This window comes from Passer montanus, unplaced genomic scaffold, assembly GCF_014805655.1.
Source record: "Passer montanus isolate IOZ18808 unplaced genomic scaffold, ASM1480565v1 scaffold162, whole genome shotgun sequence".
Taxonomy (NCBI): Eukaryota; Metazoa; Chordata; class Aves; order Passeriformes; family Passeridae; genus Passer; species Passer montanus.
This window is the reverse complement of record NW_024363383.1, coordinates 481,905-506,742: the sequence shown is the minus strand read 5'-3', so window position 1 is coordinate 506,742 and position 24,838 is coordinate 481,905. Positions and strand designations below refer to the sequence as shown.

At 44.4% G+C, this 24,838-nt stretch overlaps 1 protein-coding gene and 1 long non-coding RNA gene across 6 annotated transcripts in view; one reads left to right on the top strand and one right to left on the bottom strand.

Annotated features, from left to right (window-relative positions):
• FAM120A (family with sequence similarity 120A) overlaps positions 1-19,387 on the bottom strand; it is a 48,793-nt gene extending 29,406 nt beyond the window's left edge. For 2 of the 3 annotated variants that reach the window (XM_039703366.1, XM_039703365.1), the window contains exons 1-4: positions 18,415-19,387; positions 12,738-12,984; positions 7,956-8,038; positions 219-347 (exon numbers count right to left, since the gene is read on the bottom strand). In XM_039703366.1, the coding sequence (XP_039559300.1) occupies positions 219-347; positions 7,956-8,038; positions 12,738-12,984; positions 18,415-18,888 (933 nt within the window). In that variant the 5' untranslated portion in view covers positions 18,889-19,387. The remainder of the gene's footprint in view (positions 1-218; positions 348-7,955; positions 8,039-12,737; positions 12,985-18,414) is intronic. The other variant, XM_039703364.1, reaches the window with a different exon arrangement.
• Positions 18,751-24,838, top strand: part of LOC120499551 — a 29,050-nt gene continuing 22,962 nt past the window's right edge. For 2 of the 3 annotated variants that reach the window (XR_005626909.1, XR_005626907.1), the window contains exons 1-2: positions 18,751-18,889; positions 22,254-22,342. This is a non-coding gene — a long non-coding RNA (uncharacterized LOC120499551). Of the gene's footprint in view, positions 18,890-22,253; positions 22,378-24,838 lie in introns of all 3 variants that reach the window. The other variant, XR_005626908.1, reaches the window with a different exon arrangement.

Genomic DNA, 24,838 nt, shown 5'->3' with positions numbered 1-24,838 from the left:
GTTATCAAGAATTTAAAGCACTAAGGGTAAACACAGTATTTTCACCCCCAGAAAGCACAGAAGATGAAATTAGAACAGCTGAGCCACTGCAAATATCAACAGATTCTTATTATCAAGTGATCAAATCACTATTTTATCAAGTGCAATTCTTCAACACAAATGTACAGCAAAATTAATTAAAAAAAAAAACCAAGACAATATTTGGCTTTATCCTTTACCTGCGAATGCTGAAAAACATCTTTTGCTATGGCATCCAAATCAGTGGTGTCCTGAATGTTGCGGACGTAGTCGGCTACGGCTTTGATCACTACGTCACACGGCGGTAAAACTAACTGGTGAGCACGTACCTGTGAGCAAACACGGCAGGTGAGCAGGGAATGGGCACACAGCTGAACTCCCCTCTACTGACAGCATGTGCAACAAATTCTCTGCGCCCACATGTGCTATCTAACTACTTCTGGGCCTTCCACTTTGTTTTTAGACTTCACCTCAAACAGGGACTCACACAATTACAACTCACCTCTATGCAAACATGCTGGTTAAGTATCAGCTCCAACAGCAACTGTCAACAATGCTGATTCTTTTACTGCTTTCTAGTTGCACATTTCCTCCAGTACAAAATGTTTCATCTAATTCATCATACACTACAATCTTCACCATACATTCATGTATATATGCCAGGAAATATTTTGACACAGTTTATTTTCTGAGTGTAAAGTGATAACAGAATTGATGAAAAAGACCCATTGGAAACCCAGGACTTCCTCAGCATTCAGTTAGTTAATCCTGAAAATAAACGATGACTTGGCCTATGATTATGGGAATGGCTGCTTCTATGTGCCCTGTGTAATCCTATATGGGGAACAGAAGATTCAGGCCAAGGAACCATCCTGGACCTCTGCAGAATTCTAGGCAGGGAGCAGTGCTGACAGCTGGATCTGAAGAACTCCTCAACTATCAGCAGCTTCTGCTCCCACCCCAAGTGCTGCACAGGCTCACAGAGCCAGGAATGAGGTCTCCAAACACATGTCCTACATTCTACAGGAAGCCTGAGCAATTTCTAAAGATTCTGGCTGGAAGCTCTGCACAATTCTGAAGCACTCTTCTTGGGCCAATAGGGGCAGCTAGGTTTTTCCTTTTAATATTTTTTAACCTGTCTGTTTGCAAAATTCTGTGATTCAGAACCTGAGAGGTGACTATTATCAGTTAACAGTTCTATTTTTAAGAAAAAAAATTTGAAAAATCTTTATGAGTCCTTACTGCATTCCATACAGAGAGATCACACTTTACTAGAAAATAGTGCAATTCAGACTTGTCAGAAACATTTATGCAAATTTCTGACAAATACTTTGTTAGTTTTGTCTTTGCAAATTTAAAACCCATACCACAGCTCCTTTCCATTTTGTATTTGGTCTATCACATGTGATTATTTTCTTCCCTGCCCTTATCTGATCTACTTATGATGTGATTTCTTACACTGCCCTCTTCATATTTAGACCAATTCTTGCCAGATACCCATTTTCATTAATTTCCTTCTCCTAATGTCTACTTATTACAAATGTCAGGATATTCATTCTATACCTGATCATTCTCTATCAGAAATGAGCTCTATATTTTATAAGCCTAAATTAAACAAAGAAGCAGAATAGTTAAGGGACCTAAAGTCCAACCAGTTCCACCCCTGCCCTGGGCAGGGACACCTTCCACTACCCCAGGGTGCTCCAAGCCCCATCCAGCCTGGCCTCGGACCCTCCCAGGGATCCAGGGGCAGCCACAACTTCTCTGGGCACCCTGTGCCAGGGCCTCCCCACCCTCCCAAGGAAGAAATTTTTTCTAATACCTGCCCTCCCCTTCAGGTTAAGACCATTCCCCTATGTTCTGTCAGTCCATGCCCTTGTGAAAAGTGAACAGATAAAAACAGTTTTGTTTAGTGTAGTCAGTGGCAGCATAATTATTCCTATCTCAGATACTAAAATCTAAGTTTACACTAGTGAATATAGACAACAATACTAAATATAGATCACGCTCACATGTAAGCTTAGAGTCACAAATATTGCTGATGAAATTTTGCCCACATTTTGCCAGAAGGAGGAATAGATTTTCTTCTCTCTGCTAATCCAAGTCAGCTGCTGAACAACTCCCATTTTTCTCCTATGTTTAACAATTGCCCAGCTCTAAAACAGCTGAATCATTCCATGGCTGTGTCATGCTGCATGTGCTCTCTGCAGAACCCTTGCAGAAACCCTGCACTACTCCCTGAGTGCTCCTGCAATCTCTGCTTGGAAATACACTGGATGACAAAAGTAAGCAATCTCCCATTAATTTATGTGTTCTCCATGATGGCAATATTGAATAAACAATATAAAGCTGGCATCACAAGAAGACATCACATCACTTTGGCACTAACAGCCAGCTAAGGCCCTGAAGTTTGAAGCCCAAGTGAGGCCTATCAAGGGCTCACTTGGCGTATTGCTCCCATTGAGCTGCCTGTAAACAGCCTCAAGATCTCACTAGAGCATACTCTTAAATCCTGAAGTGAGACCTTCTGGAAGTATGTTTTACAGACCTAGAGACATCTCACGTATTTGGACATTCTTCTATTTCAAAGACATCCAGTGCAGATGTGAGAACATCCTCAAAACTAAGAGTATCACGACCTATGCTACACAAAATTCTGAAATTAAAACTGTGAAATGAAAAGTACTTTCCTGATATTAAGGAATAAAATATCCTTCTATTAATTTCAGAACTTTCCAGAAATCCAAAATTGTAGATCTTGTACTGAATCATAAAGAATGTTTCTAATCCTGTGTGCATTAAAACACAAGCTAAGTCTTACTGCATGTTAGGGCTAGGAAAAATTCAGACATGCAGCAGAAGTTACAGAGCATGTGTTGGTGGTACAAACTTACTTTTAGCATCACACAAAGCATTTCATAGCAAAAGCAGCAGCATGTTTTACCAACTTCTTACTGGAAGTTACTTTTTTCCCTCATCCTCTAGAAAAACATTTCAGACAAGCAACAATACAGAAAATCAGTTTTGGAAGGCAAACATGGTGGTGAGTCCCGTACTTGCAGGTAATCAGGTTGGAGAGCTTACACCTGAGAGGGGCCCAGTTTCTTTGCTAGTTGTAAAAGGACTCCTTCAGTTTGTGACAGAGCACTGACAAAAATCACAAGTCGCTTATCTGTGCACTCTGAAAAGACTAAGTGGGGAAAGGCAATGAATTCTATTGGGGTATTTGTCAAAATGAATAACAGTACAAACATAGAAGCAGCAAGATAAAAATGTCCTGTAAATGCTTTTTTGGAAGAGAACAGACTCACATAAGCACAACTCCATGGGATGATTAGGATAGTGTAGAAGGTACCTAAGCTACACTTGGCAAAAACTCCCCAACTCTGGGAACACCCCAGCTGCCCACTGTCTTCAGGAAGCAAAGCCTGCAGAGACTAATCAACATCACACTTACTGCTGTGCCTGCTGGGAACAAATAATTGGTTCAGTTTCATTTTCAAAACATTAAAAAAGAGACCTCAAACATTTGGTTGCTGTGAGGCAACACACAGGTAACATCTTTTTCCCACTGCTGAGTGAAAAGGCTGAAGATATGAAGAGGAACACAAATTATGTCAGAAAGCAAAGGAGAGAGCAGAAGCATAAGCCAAAGATGTGACACAGACAGACTTCATGAGACCTGTGGGCAGCCCAGCACACTCCAAACCTGAGGGTTGGGCTGCCATCCAGAACTCCCTGACAAACTGTAGGGGTGAGCCAAGAGGAGCCTTCAGAAATTCTACAGCTATAGAAGTGAAGCCTTGCACCTGAGCAGGAATAACCCCTGCCTACTCCACAGGCTGCAGGTGTGCCAAAAGGGACCTGTGGCCAGAAGGCACAGCAGACTAAAGGGGAGCTGGGGGAGCACCCTGGGCTGTGCAGCAGGAGCACAGCTGCCAGAGCCAGGGATCCCACTCCTCAGTGCACAGCAGATCCACTCCAGAGCACTGCACTCTGATTGGGGCTCCAGCCACCTGTCAGAACAGTTGAGCTGGTTGCAGGCATCCAGATTGTCAGAGAGGAGCAATTGCTCTGGAAAGGGCTGAGGGAATGGGGCTTATCCAGCGTGGCAAAAAAAAGGCGTTGTACACACAGCCTTCCACTACCCACAGAAAGGTAACTGAGCACAGACAGCCAAGCTCTTCACAGTAGTAAGTTGTGCAAGAGCAAAAGACATCAGACATACCCTGAAACAAGAAGAGCTCAGACAGCTCACAAGGAAAAGTGTCTTCACGTCGGGGCCGTGAAACCACAGGGCAGGCTGCTCAGACAGGCTGTGCAGCCTCCAATCTTGCCCATTTTCAAGACTAGTCTAGGCCGTGCCCTGAGCAATCTGCTCTGACCTCAAGCTCACCACACTTCACAGGAGGCTGTATTAGATGACTTCCTGAGATCCTTTCTGACCTGCATTATGATGACCCTTAGCATCAAAAAACCCCACAAACAAAAAGGCACTTACTTGAAGTATATCTTAATAGTGTCACCTTTGTCATCTGAGCAGCAGCAAATTACCTAAGCACCTACTTCACATATTAGTCTCCCTCTGGCAAACACCCTCTGAAGTCAACAAACAGTAAGACAGGAATTTCCTAGAGAAAGATTCAGAGAAGAAGCCTAACCTGCATAATCTGGATTGCTTTCTAGAAGCATCTTTGCCTCTCCACTGAGACAGAACAACTAAGGAAATGGTTTCCCTGCATACTCTTCTTATTTATAAAGGGAGATTGCATTAAGCTTTGTTTCTAAGGTTACATTGTGAATGAAGAGTCAGCACTTCTTCGGTGGTCTGTGCTCCCAAATAGGTACCAGTGCCTTCTAGAGGTAAGAAACTGCCCTCCCAAACTCATTCTGACAGTATTACACATTGATCGTGAAGCTCCATACTGTAACCAGTTTTTCCAGAATAAGAACCAAATTGTCTTTGTCTTAAAGATATATCCCAAAGCACACCAATAAAAAGCAGGATAATGCTGGTTTACAAACAAAGTCTACCAATCAGATGATTCCTCAGGAAATCTATCAACTCTTCTTGTTTCAAACCCCTGATTTGGGTGTTCATTTTAGTCTGCTCTCAGGCAGGTGGCGGGACTCAAGTGCAGGTCTGCACTCTTATTAGATTTTTCTACAGGGACATTTGGACAGATGCGATCCTGACTCAGACCAGGTCACAAGAGCCAGCTTTTGATTCCTTCTCCCGGTTGCAGCAACAGCAACTCATATCTGTTCATTTAACTCTGGTCATGGAATCTTCTCAGTTCTGCTGAGCTGATGGTAATTGTTGGTGTCTGCTGAAAGGCTTTTCATCCAGCACATAGAGACCTTGTCCTGATTCTCGGGTTCATTTCCTTCCAGATGTTAAGGTATGGATTCTTCAGTCAGGCTTTCATTTCCCTGCCAGTGATGGCCCTGCCTCCTTCCCATTTCTACTCAGCTGTTCCTGGATGAACACCCATCCAATAAAAACAGAGGCAGGGGTTCCTTTGGTTTGTTTTTTTTTCCTTCCCCATGGTGACTCCAGGGGAGACAAAGCAATTTCCACCAGCAAAGCTGGTAGTTTCTTTTTTAAGTTAGCCTTTTCCACTGGTGAACTGGCAAAGCTTCTCTTGCAGGAAAAGTATCTATTTTTGCTACAGCATAATAAAAGATTGAAAGAGAATGCAGGAAATAAATTGTACTTTATTAACTGTCACGGTTCTCCCTGAAAAGCACACAAATCCGGCTACTGGAATAGAATCTGTCAGCTTTGATGCTCAAGACCATACTGTTCTAAAGACAAAATATTAAAATCTTTACACAGTGAAAAAGCTTTCTAAATCCTGAGCTGAAGGAGGTGAGGGATTAAAGCCCTTCGTTCCTGAGCATGAAGAACACTCAGTTGTGACTCTAAATAGACATAACAAAGCAAAGTTTGTAAGCACAGCCCAGGAAGGACATCCCGGGGAAACACAACAACTTCCCTCCATTTCTAGGTTTCATCAAGGCTCGTGCTTTTTGGGACTGTTCTAAAACTACTCCTTGCTATCAACCTTGTGGTTAATAGAAGTGTTTTGTAGGGTTTTTTAAGCATACATAAAATCTACAAGTAATATTGCTGTACCACAGCTACACTAAAGATATCCCTACAGAGAGCTGTGGTGACATCACTGATATACTGGCATGTCAAGGAAATTAAACTCAATTAATGAGCTCCTGAAACAAGTCACCATTTCAAACCACAAGCACTGTAAAATTAAAGCTGAAACAAACAGGCAGCTGTTCCGTTATCATAACTAAAGAAGACTGGTTTGCTGCAGGTACGTTCTTCCACCTGACAGCCCTGCCAGGCAGGAGACAGAGGTGCTGTGCTCAGTTTGGGGCTGTGCACTGAACAAATGGCCAGCAAGCTGCTGAGATTCAACAAATCCTGTGTTGTCATAGTCTTTCCTCAGTCAGGGCACTCATCTGGGGCTTTGCATTGCTAACAATGCATCAGTTTCCATGGAACCCTTAACAGCCAAACGGGAACTACTTTCATATCTAATCACACTGGCCAACAGACGAAATCCAGCAGGGAGGACTGCCGATGGCAGGCCAGGATGCTCTGAGGGTACAGGTTTCACTTCCTTGAGATGCCAGCTACAAAGTCCAGTTGGCCTTTTCACTGAACAGGTACATCCAGATGCAAAGATGACAAATACCTAATTTTCACTCAAGTAATTCAGTATAAATTTAGAGGGCTTTCCAGAAGGTCTAGTTGCCTGAAGTCATAATCTGACCTGACTGACAAACAAGTCTACTCAGACTAGACCACAGGAAAGAACCACCAGAAATTTAACAAACACTCAGCAAGAACTGCTACATTTTAACCTCTTTAATAAAAAATGAAAATACAGGCACACTCACTCATTTTTTCACCCCAAATTTTAAGAGGAAGTAACAAACATGCATGTAGGTTTTGTTTTGCCACTAGAATGTTCTGATACTTACCTTTCTAAACAGCAGAGCACCAGCAAAATAGAGGATGAGTGTAACATCAAATGTCATAGCTGTTCACTAATCAATGCTTGTGCAAGCATTGAAAATTCTGCTGAAAACCTGGAATCTTGTTTTAAATTCTACCTTTGGCAAAACAAGTTTTCAAGGCTTAATAAACTTTCAGAACAGAAGGGGAAAAAACCCGCTTATTTTTGCTGTAGAGATAACTAAGCAATCTGACAGAATTTACAAAAAGCAGATTATTTGCTACATAGTACACCTTAGGAGAAAGCTAAATAGATGTATCCGTTGTGGCAGAGACAAAGGTCACTATGATCCCATTCTCTGATGTGCCCAGTTTCCCTTTTATAGCCCTATACTTGGCAGATGCACGAGGCAAGTGTGATGAAGCAACAGAACACACATACTGTAAACTAAGAGCATCAGGCAATTTACTTGTCTCAAACCCCCCCCCAAACCTACCAAAGGCCACTTTAGCTTTCTCATGCAATCTGTTTTCCAGCATATTTACACTTTAAATACCAAAAACAGATTATTACACAAAAACTCAGAGCAGCAGAAAATAAAACAAGATGGTAGGAAGATATACAGCTCATTATTTTTCATAGCTGAAGAACATGACTAAACAAAAAACACTCCTCTTCAAGAAAGAGGAAAGCAAGAAGCTGCATTCTGCAAGCCAAACCATACTGGAGCTCTGACTTGTGCAGCTGAAGGGCATTGAGGGGGATCACCCAGGCTAAGTTTAGCCTTGTAAGGTCAATGACCCCAGGTATCCTCTGCAGCCAAGCACTGGGACACTCAAGGGTGACCGAGCACAAGGGCCTTGCAGAGCTGCTCTCAATTAAGCTATCACACTGCTCTTGTTAACCAGTAGCATTGATTTTAGCTTAATTTCTCTTAGTTATATTAAATTGTACCTTAAGTGAAGCTAGTGGATGTTCTGGACCGAGTAAACTCCAATGAAATGAAGCCAAATCTTCATCAGGTAGAATATGATTACCTGGAACATAATGCAGAACTCATTTAAGTGCACTGTAAAACATTATACACTCTTTCTACGTACAGCAAACAATCTGCAGTCAGTCCTCAACTCCTGATCAAGAGGATTAACAGATTAAACTTGCAGATAGCATTCTGTTACTACAGAAAAACCTAATTAGCATGCTACTGCTGCAGCGGCAAGAGCCACTTGGTGTGTGTGAGGACCACTCTTCCATGAAACCAGCTCACCTACACCAGCAACGGAGCCAGGCACAACATGGAGACCACCTCAAGCCAGCAAGTCATATTAGGGAATCCTCAACAGATTTCACAGTGCAGGTGCAAGAGAGTAAGAGCCCCTTCTCTTGCACCCTGACACATGCTGGTAAGGCCCTTCTGCAGCCCAGCACATGCCGTTACTGATCCACATGGGAGTGGCCGCTGGAATCTGCACTCTGCTCCACTGGCAAGCATGGGTCAAGCAGCAAGGCACCAGCCAGGTTTATCTAACCCTCAGGAATACCAGCAGCTCCGGTGACACTTAGCAGGTCTTCAGTTCCTGAATTTATTTTTTTTTTTATGATCTGACCAGGTCAGATGGGACCTTGGGTGGCAGCAGGGAAAGAATTGGGAAATTATTCTGTTGTTTCCATGGACAGAGATAGAGACTGTATTTACCATACTGTTCATACACAATCATCACCTACATTCGGGTTTTTTTTTCCAAAGCACATCACACTCAAAAAAAAAATATTATTAACATTTAAAATATTTGTATTAATCAATGACATAACTAATCAACCTCCGATGGAGTTCAGTGGCTGTGGACACAAACTTTACAAAGAGCTAAACAGAACGTGTTAACACAACTCTGGCAGAAAACTTCAGGATATATTCAACACCTGACTTTACGGAGCAGCAGTTTAATAGTGAATGCACTGTTCATAAAGAATATGAAAATATTCTCTGAGTATTACAACAATTTTTTTTATTTCTTGGTAGTTTGTAAAATCATCTAGCTTGCTCTTAATGCTCTTTAACCTGCAAAAGCCAGGAAAGCTGCCTGGTGACAAGCAGATCTCTTCTCAGAGTGGGAAGTCTTCGTGTCCAATCAATACTTCACCCACTACTGAGATTTCCAGCAAGGAGATGTTATAATTTCTTTTCATTAGGAGCTAAACTTTAATCTCACATCAGAAAGATTCAACAAGTTTGCATATAACAGCCACGCTCACTAATCTGGTCAAGGTAAGATTAGACAGTCTTTAGACAGGTCTGCAAAAATCTGTTGTAGCCAGAGCAGGACAGTTCTGTGACAACTGAATCACTCCTGCAGCTGCTACCTTTTAAAACACTCGGGGCCTCTCTCCACCAAAACCCCAATTTTGTTTCATCTCCATCTGTCATTGCAGTTAATTCATCCCCCAGAACACACAGAGGCCATGTTCGATCAATTCTCACCATGTACGCTGAAGTGCAGCAGTGTCTTCTGTGGTTCAATTAAGAAGTGATGCCTGTACTCACCTTATGTAGTTCTAAAATTTTACTGAGGAGCAGAACAGGATTCCATAACTAAACATGTTACAAAGTGCTGTCACAGTGGGAAAGAGATCAGTGTTACATAAGCAATCTCTATTTCTTGACCTGGCTGAACAACCTCAACATATATTGATTTTTCCCAATTTAATGGCTTATTTTAGGTGTATGCCTTAGGTTTGTTTTGTTTTTTTTTTTTTTTTTTTTTAAAGCAATTAGGTACTAATTGAAGCCATTGTCCTTTCTAGAGTTCACTGAATTAGAGCCTGTATTTCACACTGGATTTGATTTCCTACTTGCTGAAGCTTGCGTTATCCTTTTTAAAATTATTCTTAAGTATTTGAGTCAAAAGTTACAAAATAATCCAAACCATCTCCCTGTTTATATAAGCAGCAATTAGAACAGAAATTTTTAAGAGCATGCTCAGAGGATGCAGTATCCAGGCCACATTTTAACCACCCATTCCAAGAATATCCTTTATATTACAATGCTGCAGCTATAAACCCCTCCCGGATGAGAAGGTGTAAGAAGGAAAAAAACCTGTAAACCAAGCCAACCAACCACAGTGTACACAGAACCTCATCTGAAAGCAATCTTTACAAGTCTGCCTTGTTGATACAGTCAGAAAAAAGATTTTGAGGGAATATTTCAATAGAGACTTTATCCCTGAACAGAACTCAATGCCAAATCACTTGCCATTGAGAACAATTTTTTAACTGCCCAGTTTAGAGTCATTCCTCAGGCATCTCCAACTGTTCAATGTGAGACTGAAACTTTGAGGATGATTTTCCTTTTTCATTATTCCTCAAATTAATTATTGGAGTTAATGACAAGAAAGATTCTGAACACAAAGAAAACTTTAGTTTTCTGGACACAAGGAAATACATCTGCAGCCCTTAAGCTGAATATGGATATCACAGCTATAGTGACAGTTTGGGCCTGCTGGAACTGCAAACATTAAACCAGCAACTTAGCTGTAATTATTTCAGAACACATTATTTTATTCCTACACAAAGTACTAGCATGGGGAGTTACACTGATGTACCCAGAAAAAAAATTCATGTGCCTCCCCATGTCATCAAATGCTCACTCATTCCTTCCCAGTGTGCTTTTCTTTATTCTATTTAACACAATCAAAAAAGACCCAAGGAGGCCACAGGAATAAGGACAGAATAACCTGTGAAGCCAGAGAAATCCTCAGATATTCAACAAAAATATAAAAAATTTAGATTAGAAAATGAGCCACCCTAATTTAAACGCATTCCATGCTACACACACCTATATGCATATAGGCATGTAATATCCTATTAAAAAAAAAGTTACTGTATTACCAAGGTTGCAAACTTAAAACATGTTGCCCATACTTCAAGCCAAACTGTATCTGTTTGTTGACAGCTCATATAATCATATTCTATCCAAATACTTAAGGTTCCTAAAATTCACTCACATAAAAAAATCAAAAAAGCTCCAAGCACGGGAAGATCTTCGGAGTATCATTTGTTCCAATCCTGATTTCCATGAATTTTATTCCGCTTACTCATACTGAATACATACACACAAGAAATGCAAAGGAATACTCAGAACTAAACTTGTAGCTGACCTGTGGGTTTTTAACCTTCGTACCAATTTGACAGAGAGGGTGGCAAAGCAACCAAATCTCTAGTGTAATCATGGGAAATTACCTCCAATTTCTTTCTCCTAAGAACATGCTGAAAACTCTGTGATCGTGAAAGACAATAGAGAAAAAACAATCAAGAGTTTCTTGCATAAAACTGCAAAGCCTTCAAAAACTTTATCAGAACTTATCTCACCTACTGTTTGATATACGCAAGCAAAGCCCCAGCTGGCCATGTGGCTGGAATTGTGTGGTGACTTAAAGCCACACTTCCCATGGAGTGCATAAAGCATATCTGCAACTGAGAAACTGCTTTTCCAGCAGTAGTTATTACTCACTGAACTGGCATGCCCCAACTTATTTATAGACTCCAAAACAAAGCCAAGCAATAGTAGTCTGTCATGCAATTCCTGCAACAAGAGCTCAGCCGTCCCTAGTATTGCCTTCCCTCCCTACACCTGTGCAGGCAGGAAAAACAAACTGACAAAAAGCAAGTCCAATTAGTCAAGTACTTGTGGCTGTCTACTGCAAGATCCATTGGATCTTTCCTTCTTAACATGGAAGGTGCCTTCCTGCACTGGGAACAATGTTAAAGACCACTAAAATATTAGCATTTAAAACAGTAACACAGCCCCTCTCACTGAGAGCTTTCCAATAAGTTTTATTCCTCTATCTTGTAACCATACTGAAACAAAGTGAGTGAGAAATTAAAAAGAAAATCCAGTTATTTTATTTGCACAGCATGACAAGATCAAGAACATGGCTGTTCCCAAAAAGCATTTAGAATGCTATTTTAAATAAATCTTATTCACTGGAGTCAACTTTGTCAGTACTTAATTCACTCTTCTGTCTGAGAGAGTATGACAGTTATTCTCTATCACTGCTATGGAAATACAGTGCGTTAAAACTGTCCCATTTAAGCAGAAATGTGACACTGGAGATATTCCCACCTATGCTACTGAGTATGAGAACCTCATGGGCACGAGAAGCAGGAGTGCTATGAAAGTATACAGCCAAAACCAGTGGAATGGTACAACGTCGGTCACTTGTGCTTTCAGAAATGCGGAGTTCCACTCAATTACAGCTTGGTATATTTCTGTTGCACCTGACATGCTGCCATATTTGTCCAATACTCATTTCTGAGGGGAAAAAAATGCTCCAGCAAACCAAGCACCTTCACTCCATAGGTGTTATTTTTAGGTAGAATTCAGGACAAAAGCATACTTCCCGTCAGGAAAGTGTACCTCATACTCTATACAGGACCCAAACTAGAACCAGAATTGTCCTGATTTCCCCCACCTACAGAGAATATTCTGGTTAGGCAGAGCTCTACTGAGCCCTTGCTTTCAACTCTTCCTTCTAGACAGCCACAATTTGCATTGCTCAAAGGTTTCTATAAACTGGGCATGTCTGACCTCAAACACACATCCAGTCCACCTCACACAGCAGGAATGTCTGGAACAAAGGGATGCCTTTCCCCAGGTACTTGTCAAATTACATACACATTATTTTAAAACCGTTAATAGCAACTGAAATCGTAAGGCTGACTAGCAGCATCTTCACTTACCTAAAAGAGCAGCAAAAATAGGAAAGCGATTTGGATTCAGGTCCAGTTGCTTGGCAACTTCATGCATTAGGTATTGGCTTGTTGTGAGGCTTTTCCCATTCCGGCTCAGTTTTAGGGCATGGGCACTGAAATAGTAAGGGATGTTGCACAATGCATAATCGGAGTCATATGCAACCAAACCATGGAAACCTTTTTCTCTGCAGAAAGCAATTACTTCTTGATGATGATCCTCAATGCTCTGCGCAACCTATAGTGGAAGACAGAGCAATTAGCTTCAGAGTAAATGGAAGCACTGATTGATCACAACTATTATGACATAGTGGGTCTTTCTGAAACTATACATGTGAATTTAAAATACCCAAGATATTCTTAAAGTAATTTTAAAAATCCAGTGATGCAGCACATACAGACAGGATGTAAGGAGCACTTGGAAGCACAGCACACACTTCTGGAAGCCTGCACACTGCACTGGCATTACGCACTAGTGAACTTATCTAAAAAACCTGCTTATTACCAGAAACACTTGAACTCTGAAGACATTACTGTTCCAGTGTATGTACCAGCTCATGGGAAAAGCCTTGAGGCTGTGGGTACTCCAGCAGTTCAGCACACCAAGATGCCCTGCATGATCAAACAAACCCATGATACCTTTTAAAGATTTCTGAGCCTCTTTTAAACAGGTCAAACACAACCCCAGATGAACAGAGATAGCTTTGTTGACCTTTCAAATGCATACCTTGCTGTATTAAGCGAACTTTTTTCCCATTTCCACCTTCAGCCTAATCCCTTCATGCACAACTGTATCTGATGGTGCAAACTGCTTTGAGGTTTTAGCCCAAACTTCACCTCTCCACTCCTGTTGCCTAGCAAAGCACATATTTTAGGCTACAGAAATCAGATTACTTGAATAGACATGTGCAGGGAGACACGGGCCAATGCCTAATGTCGGATATATAAAAGGAACCCTTTCTAATCAAGAAGCTTATACTGAAACTTAAAGTCCCATGAGGACAGGTCAGGACCTACAGTCCTGCATTCCAACACACCTTCAGAACTGTTTCAATTACAGTATGCATACAAGCACACTCAACTGCAGCCAGCTGAGGGCTTTGGATCCCTCATGCTTCTGCCACCCACAGACATAATACACATTCAGTGATACAGAAATCCTCTTGGAAGCTGGGTGTTGGTATAACCCACCCTCACTGTGTATGCCATTTTAACAACAATATAGATAGCAAGTTATCCCAAAATAGACTAGTACAAAACTATTAGCTTCAGTCTCCACAGCACACATGAATAACCACAGCCTTAGTGCAAGCAAGGTTATTTATTTCCTCTGCAGAACAGGAGACAACGTCCCAAACTCCACAGCCACTGCAGTCACCCACAGCAAGTTTACAGTGACCCTTCCTCTTCTACTCATGTCTTGCACTTGCTGAACCTGATCCTGAACTATTCCAGATCTTGTACTCCAGAAAGGCATGTCAAATTTTACTTCTCCCATGCAGCACCTTCATAAGATGCTCCCTTTCAAGCCAGATCCTGAGCAGCAACACAGTCAGCACCTCACCTGCATCTGCAAACGAAGACCAGTTCACTGAGCTCTCCCTACTACTAATCCTACCATCCCGTGGTCTTCAGAAAATGTTATTTCTTCAGAAACTTCCTTTGATGGACTGTTTTTGAAATTTACTTTGTTTGTGAGAAGAACACACACACACACTCATTTTTCTTGCAATGATGCTGCCCTCTAGCATAAGGTGTGGGAGAAACAATAAACGTTTTTGGAAAAATTTAAACACATCAGATTTGCATAGTTCCTAACTAAAGGAAGGCAACTTAGGCTTTACCCCACCCCCACCCACCAGTCTTCACAAGTTTTAAATTAGAAAAATCCCTCCGATGTTTTTTAATTAAGGGTAGATAGATTTAAATTATGTCCATATCTGTAAACCCAACCTCTCTGCATGCACAAGCAGCTCTGATCTATAAAAAAACCAAGTGAGAACTCCTTCTGCAACACTAGGTGTGACATGGGTGTGTAGATAACGCAAGAGGAAGCTCTGTGTACAGCTCCTCTGATTTTCTATGAGCAATTTCCTCTACCTCCACAACCTCCAGTTCCCTCCCCACTTTACAGAACTCTTTAACCCAGCATGAATCTGCTGTGTGTTCAGGGAATACCAGAATCCATGCTCAAATAACTGAACCATCACAAGGAAAAGTGTTGCATTTACCAAAGTACAGTTAACCCACAAAGCTCTAACAAGATGGGAATAAGAGATATATCTCATGGCTCTCACAAATGCAGAGGTACCCGGGAACATGCAGGCTTCAAAAGCAACCCCAGGAGAGGGATGTAGTGGAAATCACAGACAGGAATTTGGAATCATTTTCAACTCTAAATCTTGTGTAAACATTAATGGTGCTGGCTCAGAGAGAACCCTGCCTGAGTAAATACACATGAGCACCATTAGGTACTGAGAACAAAACAGTCCCCCCAATTATTAGAGCTATTAAGAACGCCACTGCCTAAATATTTAAATTTTAGCAAACCTACTTAGCATTAAAGTTTCTTTTAAGAATTATGCTCCCCAAACTGAAAAACACCAGGTCACAATGAAACCAAGAACCCACAGGAGATTTGTTATAACCTGGAGGAACCTGTTATTTTTACATCCTGCTGAAAACATCTGTGAGTGATTTATAACTGTTCTGGATAGAAGACATTACTTTTTCTCCTCTCAATTACCAAAATGGATTAAATTCATGGCCAGTTCCTAGCTTCACATAGAAACCTACTCCAGACTCAATACTCCTAAAAATATGAAGGAGCATTCATATTTAAAGTCAATCAGTATTCTCAAACCCAACTTCTCAAAACAAAGTGAGAAAACACTACAATTTAACAATTGTTTTATGCATATGTAGATTTTTTAAATCACCTATACATGTAAATAAAAATCACGCTTTCAAGATGCATTTGCTCTGTGCCCATCAAGAGGGCTACATCAGAGTGAGAGTGAGACTAAGACTGGAGGAAGATTTAGAGAAAAACAGATACATGTAACAAAGCAGATTTAGAAATATAATGAAACATGTAAGAGAAGAACAGCAGAGAAGGAAAGTGCTTTAAGCTCAGAGATATCTTTAATGTGCATTATGCATGTGACCACTATAACCATGAAACATCCTTCCTAACCTGAAAATTAATCCATTACAACTAGATTTATCAGCAGTTTCTCGACAACTGAAAAAATTGAGGCATCAAATAGAAACTGCTGATATCCTTCCTGTCCCCAGGACAGCTGAGCACTGCAGAGAACCAGCGCAGTTGGGACATCCATGGTGGTGGCTGAGTGGTGAGGACAGCAACAACCTCTCCCCATACACCCCTCAGTATCTGGTAATAAGCTGCCAACTCCCAGGGCTAACCCAACACATAAACCTTCTCTATCAAACTGGGGGGACATTGTATGTACTGATATTTTGCAAGTCTGGGATATTTTTTTAATGACAGAAAAGGGACTCTATGAGTGTGCTCACACTCCTGTAACTGCTTCCAGAGATTAGGAATAAGGCCTGTCACCAAGAAACCATAAAGGAGATAAAAGCAGCTGGACTGGAAAGCAAACGAAATGCTACAGGGCAATACCATTGTTAAATGCAGCAACTCGACTCAGATGTAATGTACCTGAGTCAGGTCTGGAACAGAAAATGCTTAACAAACTAACAGCCATTTCAACATACCACAAAACTACTGCAAGCACTAAATTCCCATTGATATCAAAACAGGTGGCTTCCTGTTGAACACTATGGACTTCTATGTTGCATTAAACCAAGTCTCTAACACATTAAAAGGAAAAAAAAATCCTTATTTTACCCCATTCATTGTTTTTACTAATGATCTCTATGTCTCAATAACAAATGAGGAAGATTTATAATGCAACCACAAACAAGTCAAGGTAAGGACCTTCACTGCATGGGCCCTAAAACTTTTCGCTGAAAGAACAGAAGTATTTCCTAGCTACAAAAGGTCCCGCAAAGTTCAAATGATAGGATGTTTTACTTATAATGCAAATTTCCACCATCCAAAAAACATAACACTATTTGGCTTCTACGATGACCAGGAAAAGTGACTGCAGCACATGCGGCCATAACCTCCTCGCTTTAACCAAGGCCAAGTCCAAGCCCAAGGCATCAGCTGCACGTGCCCTGCAAGAACAAGCTTCGCCTCCACTTCCAGTTTGTTCCACACATGCTTTGCCTGGCCCAGCAGCCCCAGCCTGGTGACCCAATCCCCACCACAGCCGGGGCCACCACAGGGTGGGTCCTCCACTGCCGAGTGATCTCAGGATGGCTGTACTCCAGCTCGGTGCTCCTCCAAGGATGGGCCTGGCCCAGTGAGCGGGGCACTACAAGGGAGCAACAAGATTCCTGCTCTGTTGGCAGAACTAGGAGAAACTTCACCCAAAGCCACCTGTGGGGTGAGCTCCTTGGAGAGCGGCCTATGTACTCCAGGGCTGCAGCCGAGCCAGAATGTTTCTAATTCGCTGAAAGGCCAAATAACATTAACGTTAAGGTGCTGCTAGCGATCGAGCAATTCCGAAAGTTACATAATATTTTTCTACACACAAAAAGTAATTTAAGATAATAAAGCATGAGTATGTGTTTCCCTCCTGCTGCTCTTCCCTCCCCATCAGGAAGGTGAGCAGGCAACTCCTAAAACTGCAGCTTCATCTCTGGGCTTGCTTTTCCAGCGTCTTGTGTTTCAATATACACAATCGCTCAGCTGAACAGAAACCATCGTAAATCAGGAACGCCATGTGGAGAGCTGCGACGTGGTCATATCCTGCAACCTTTGAAACCATAGCCTTCGAGGGCAAGATGGCCATAGAGCCCAGCTCCGACGTGAAGGGCTGTTTGTGGGGCTGGAAAACTGAGGCTGCCCCTTAAAATAAGGGGTTTAAAAGGACTGTCAGCTTGGCACTGCTGATTGCACAAACTAGAAGTGTTGCTGTTATGGAGTAAGGAGCTAGTTAGTCTACAACTGGTTTAAAAAGCTTGTTGATACTGAGAAAACACTGAGCAAACGCAAAAACCTCCATAAAGCCAAAAGTGGCACCCCTGTGTTTTTTGCAGCGAACCATTTCCCCTTCAGCCCAAGTTTAAAACACCTCGCCTCAGCCGGGAACTTGTTGCAGATCCATCCTGCGCGAGAACTAAACTGATTAATTATTTTTTCTTCCCCTCAGTAATTAATTACAGAGATGCTTTTCGCCCACCCGCTCTCCCCTGCGGTACCACAGCCCACAAGGCAAGAAGGGACATTTTGAGTCAACGGAGCGAAAGAACATGGAGGCAGAAGCCGCCCTGCTGCCGGGCCGGGCCATGAGCGCTGCCAGTCGCCCCGCCAAGGCCTCCCGGCCTCCGGCCTCGGCGAGGCGGCGAGCAACGCCACGTAAATAAGCCAAAATCCCCCGGGGATTGAGGCCGCCGAAAGTTGTGCCGCCCCCGCGGGTCTGGGCGACATTTTGAGGCGCTGAGGGGAGCGGCTGAGGGTGCCCTCCCTCCCCCCGCGGGCAGCCCCCGCTGCCATCTTGGAGCCGGGAGGGAGCGGCGGGGAGGGGGCGCCGGGACCCCCGGGCGGGGGGGACCCCGGGCTCCTCCTCACCTTGATGTGGAAGCGGATGAGGGCCAGGCGGATGCAGTGCGCCATGCAGACGGGCGGCAGGAACCAGACCTTGGGCGGCGGGGTGCCCTTGTTCTGGACGTGGCTGACGATCTGCTGCGCCGTCTGGCGCTCGTTGCCCTGGCGCTTCACCCACTCGTGCAGCCGGGCCTTCTCCAGGGCGCCGTTGAAGAAGACGAAGAGCTCGATGTTCCCGTTGAAGCAGGCCTTGGCCAGGGCCGCCAGGTAGCCCAGCATGTGGTTCCACTGCCCGCCGCTCACCCAGTCCGTGTAGAAGCCGCCGTAGAGCCGGTGCAGGCAGTTGTCGGCGTCGATGAGGAGGCGCAGCGGGGTCTGGGGGGGCCGCTGGCGGCCCCCACCCACGAGGCTGCCCCGCGCCAGCTTCTGCAGCTCGACGGGCACCACGGCGCTGGGGCAGTGCTTCTCGATGTAGTCCTGGAATCCCTGCACTCCCATGGTGAGGACCGGGCGGCGGCGGCGAGCGGGCGAGCGGGGGCCCGGCGGCGGCGGCAGCAGCGGGGTCTGGGCTCGGGCCGGGCGGCGCGGCGGCGGCGGGCGGGCGGTGGGAGCGGTGGAGCCGGGTGGGAGCGCTGGCTGCCGTTGGTGGCTGATCAGGGGGGAGTTGTATGGATTAGTGGGGGGCTCATGGCTGCCGCGGCCGCCATGTGCTGCGCTCACAGAGCCATGGCTCGGGGATCCGGGCGGCTGCGGCTCCGACTGCCGGGGGGCGGGGGAGCGGCCGGGCGCGCAGGAAGCCAACCCGCCGCCGCCGCCGCCTGCGGCAGCGAGAGCGGAACGGGCGGGACTTGGCGGCGGCGCCGCTGCCACTCACACACCGCGCGGGGCCGCGGCGGGAGCGCAGGGAGAGCGGAGCGCCCTCGGCGCCGCCCGTGCTCGGAGCCCGGAGCCCCTCACGGCCCCCTGCCCTGCCCTTCCCTGCGGCTCTGGCCCGGCCCGGCCCGCCCGCCGCGGCCGTTGCATAACCTGGGCATGCGCGGGAGCGCGGCGGAAGCGAGTGGCGGGGAAGGGGAGGGGGCCGGGGCCGGGGGCGGGGAGCGGCGGCGGGAACCAGGGCAGGGGTGTCTCGGCTCGGCCTGCTCCGCTCCCGGTCCCGCTCTGCCGTCCAGCGACGCTCCGTCAGCCCTGCGGCCGCTGTGGCGGGCCCCGCGGGGCAGAGCGGCGCCCCGGGCACCTGTTGGCTCGGGGATGTTCGGCCGTGACAGGGCCGCAGAAGTGGTCCCACAGCGGTTCGGTTCCGGCCGGGGAGCCGCGCCCGACCTGGCCGTAGCGCCTCCGGTAAAGGGTGACCGGCTGGCCTGGCCTCTCCTGGCTGAGCGTTTGCTGCTCCTGGTAAAGCTTCCAGAGCGTAGAATACCCCGATCTGGAAGGGAGCTGCAAGGATCATCGAGTCCAGCTCCCAGCCCTGCACAGGACACCCCAACAATCCCACCCCGGGTATCCCTGAGAGTGTTCTCCAAATGCTCTGGAGCTCTGGCAGCCTTGGGGACATGACCAAACCCTGGGCAGTCTGTTCAGTGCCCCAGCACCCTCTGGGGAAGAACCTTTCCCTGATATCCACCCTCAGCCTCCCCTGGCCCAGCTCCAGCCGTTCCCTGGGTGCTGTCCCTGTCCCAGGCAGCAGAGATTGGAGCTGCAGCCCCTGGTGAGGTCTGACCTCGATCTTCCCTTCTCCAGCTAGCAAACCAAGTGCCCTCAGCCACTCTTTGTAGGGCCCCTCCAGACCCTTCGCCATCTTCATAGACTTTCTTTGGGCATTCTGTAATTGCTTAAGATCTTTCTTGTATTGTGGCACCTGAAACTGCACACAAGACTTGAGGTGAGGCCGCACCAGCGGAGCACAGGGATACACAATCCCCTCCCTCAAGGATTTTGGCAGCCTTTTCATCTTAGACATGCTTGAAGTGGCACCTGCTTGCATCTTGAGATCTGCCATCCACAGGGCAGCCAGACTTTTGCCATAACTGGTAAATGAGCATAAGTATCAACTACCAGGGAAGAATCCCATAAATGAGCATTAGTATCAACTACTGCTAGAAACCTGCTCTTCACTGCACAGGCAGTGAGGAATTAACGGTCTTTGGTTTTACCAGAAGAAATTATGTTTTAAAAGGCCAAGGTGCCTAAGCTCCAGAGGTTGCCTGCAAGTTTATCATTGCAATAATACCAAAGCACCTGAACAGTTCTCTGCTGTTTAGCTGTTGGAAAACTACAGGAAGTGTCAAGCTGCTGATGCTGTATATTCACTTTAATATTTTATTAATGAGGAAGAGCATATTGGTAATGAGATTTCAGTCAGGCTGGATTGACACCCACAGTAAATATTCCCAACAGGGACTAGCTGTTGCAGCAGGAGTGGGCCAGCTCACCCCCAGGCAGTGAGTGCCATGGGTGTGTGTCTGAGCCCAACTGGTGCAGCATCAGGATGATAGAGCAAAGAATCCTGGAAAAGCTATGGAACTAATCAATGATAAGTGCATGGTACTTCTCAGAAATCTGTTTTTGCAGTACTCTCAGACTGTGGTTTCCTAAGCAAATATTCTGATCTCTTTCTGAACTACTTTCCCCCTAGAATTGTTAGATTACCCTATAAGAATAGATATGTTATAGTAACATTGAAATAATAAAACAGTTTGGAAGGAACATTTTTTGGAACACACAAAATATGGTAGCAGGCCAATAGTGCTAATAGAAGGAAAGGGGATCAAGGAGAAAGAACTTCAGAATTTCAAATATCCTAAAAATCACCAAAATTTGGTCAAAATAACAGCTACTGCCATGCATGAGATGTCTAAAAATAAGACTTTCAAACAGCCCTGCATGAATCCAATGCTCCAACAGTGCAAAGCTTGATCACAAACAAGACATTCTCTAAGTAGCCTTGTGAGCGATAACTGAGTCAAGAAGAATTAACTTCTTGTCGTTAATTGTCTTACAGAGTCTTTAAGTTCAATAGTCTTAGGAATGGCAAATGATCTATAAATAAAAGATGATAAATTTGCTTGTGCTTTTTTCTGTTTTGTTGTTTAGGGAGGAAACTAGTCCAGAGCACATGCCACCAGGAGCCTGGCTGTTGGCATCCTTGGAGTCAGGGAGGTGCAGCAGAACTGAGCGCTGCCAGTTCATGCCCAGCCACAAACACAACCCTCCCTCCCCAGTGAGAAGAAAAAGGAAAAGCACAAGGGGAATCAAGGTGCTTCCAGAACTTATTTAATATAAACTAAAAGTTTGGCCAGACAAGAATACAAGGGAAAATAAGTTAAATTTATGGAAAACAAAATTACTCTGGAAAGCAGGTAAATTAAGCTACACTTAAAGAGCAATTAGTCAAAGACATGAGGCAAAGAAAGTGTTTTTTCATCAACCAACAGCAGAAAGCCTGCGAGATTAATCAATCTTCTACTTCAGCACTGAGATGCAATGTGTTCCACAGTTCCTAGATGTTGGTTGTGTAAAGGAAGGGTTAATAGCAGTTGGTATTAAAGTCAGTGACTCATTATCCAACCTGAACAGAGGCAGATTAGGAGTGGCTCCCTCAAAGGAAGGAACTGAACAGTCATTAGGAAGAACTAACGAATAACCATGTCAGAGCAAGAACAGAGATGAATGTTATCAGTTTAGTCTTGGTTCCTCTGTTAAGGAAAGTCAGTCCCACAGCAAGATGAACATGGACACAGACTGTGGAGCAGACTAGCCACTGGGACCTGAAAGGTTCGCCTGCCTGGGAGGAATAGATACTTACATTATCCATGGGAAACACTTGTTCAGTGTAATTTCCCTTAATATTTCTTCTCTTTTCTCAGCCTGGTGCATCTTGCTGTGGACCTGCTGCTCCAGAACTCCCCCATTCTTGCTGCTGTAGAAGAGCTCCCAGCCTTCACCTCACTGCCAGGTCTGCAAGTGGCTGTAGGCTCACCTTGTGGGCAGGTGCTTTTCTGTATTGCTACTTCAGCATTCACAGTTCTAGGCATGCATGTCACTTAGTTGAAAAAAGTTACAAAAATAAAAGAAGAAAAAATGTTCAGGTTTAAAAAAGTATTGCAGATAAAATTTGTCACTTGTTGCATTCTTGCTCTGATTTCGTATCATCATGTTTGCTACCACATGTGACATCCCTTTCTTGTCTCTTACATTGCTGCAATTAAACTGTACACCATCACACAACATTTCTAGAAGGAGGTTTTTCATGTTCAGATATCCCCACAAAATATCAATAAACACCATCTTGCTTAAGCATACAATAACTTTCTTCAAATATCTATGATACTTCAGATGGAACATTTTTCTCTTAGGACAAAGATGTGCATGTAGAAGGCACATCACTGAGTTATTTAAAACACATACTGGTCTCTGCATCAGCTCTCTAGGGACCACCAATCCAAAGACAAGATGATTTAAAAGGTAGCATACTTTACTAGAGCCACTTCTATGCTCAAACTTAAAATTTCTGATTGTCCATAGAGGCCAATCCTTGAGAAGTTTGGCCCTGGGCATATGTGGGGTAAATGATGGTGTTGCTCCAGCAAACTTTTAGGGCAAGAAAATGACTGGCAGTGAGTCCTCTGAGTGCCTGGGAGAAGCAGGCTGGAGGAGGAGGGGGCCATGACGCTGGCTGAAAGAATTCCTCCTTTCAGAGAACAAGCAGCGCTTTCACAGCAGTGGATGCTCAGCCACAGCACACACTACACAGATTACATCAGGGCCATTTGCTGCCTTTGATTAGTTTTAAGAAACAAAAGTATGAAAATTTTAAGTTCTAAACTTGAATGTTCAAGAGAAAAAGCATAATAATAAGGGCATTATGGAGCAGGCAGTGGGAGCTGGTGGGGAGCAGTAGCACTGCTTCAAAAACCTGGAACAGTAGTGTGCTGTTCCTGTGTGAACAGTAGTGTGCAGTTGTGTGAGACATACAAAAAGCCAGTATTTAAATCCTATTCTACTGCAGTTTTTGCCATCAATAATATTACAAAAAGATACTATTAGAATGCTACAGGTTGATATTATAACAGATAAGATGCACTTGCCAGTGGTATCACAAGAGCACATCTGAGCTAAAATACATCTGCTGTGGCCATTTCAGAAGAGCAGCTATTTACACTCCTAACACTTTAAAAACATGTCGTTTTTGTTGGCATTTATGAAATTAACACAAGTATCAGAAGTAACAGATTTAGCTACCTAGATGTGGGGTAGGGCTGCCAGATTTGGGAATACCATCCTTGCCAGACCTTTGCTTTCGGTCTGCTACAGCAACTGAATTCTTCATCTTGCCCAAACGCACAGCAGCACGGTCTGCCAGCACGCTACCCGTAGATGTGGATCACTCAGTTATTTGTCTTACTATGGTCTGCCCATATTTCATCCCTACAGTTCTTGCTGCAGACTCTAAAATGAAAGTATGAAAAAAACCCTAAATTAATTTGAATTGCAAAGTATAAAGTTCTGGTGCTGTGCCTGCTTGAATCAGCACACAGAATGAAATTAGGTCCATAAATCCAGAGTTTTCAAAGTAGTAGCCTGGACACAAGGGATACTTTGTGCTGTTGCCTTTCCTGTCACATAATGGCTCTCCCATGTCCATCCCAGAGGCACAGCCACCACTCCTGGGACAGGGTGCTCCATGAGCTGGTGCAGTTGGACAAGCAGACAATCCTCCTGTTGTCCAGAACTGGCCCACGAGCCACCAATTAGACTGCTCTAAACGACAGCATTCTGTTCAAAGGGCTGCTAATTGTATTTTAATGATGATTTAAATGCTGCTGCTGATAATTTCAGAGACATCCAGATCACTAATTACTCATAGTCTATGTTGAGCTTTAAGCAGGCGCAGGCACAGCACTGTAGAAGCATCAAGTAATGTCATTAATGTTCTCAAAGGCCTTCACTGCCCTCCTGCATGTAAAAAGCATCATCTCCTGTTCCCAGGCCCAAGCCCAGCCCTGGCTACTCACATCTGGGATCCAGCGGCCCAGTGCACCACAGGTTCTTGCAGCATTCTGGAAATAAGGCAAGAGAAACAGCGAATCAAAATTACTGACATTGATTAAACTAAATTCTACCAGTATTTATAAAAAATAGCGTGAATTCTTACAACAACGCCACTTCAGATAATTTTACTTTTAAAGTAAAATACTAGCTCAATTGAACTGCATCCCTGAACACAATGTGGTCAGAATATTTGAATAAACTCGCCAGAAATGCAAATCCTAACAAGCCACCTGCACAGCCAGGAAGAACATCAGTCTGTTGGAGCAAGTCCAGAGGAGGCCACCAAGATGGTCAGAAGGATGGAGCACCTCTGCTACAAGGAAAGGCTGAGAGCATGGAGGTTGTTCAGCCTGGAGAAGAGAAGCTCCAGGGTGACCCAGTTGCAGCCTTCCAGTACCTG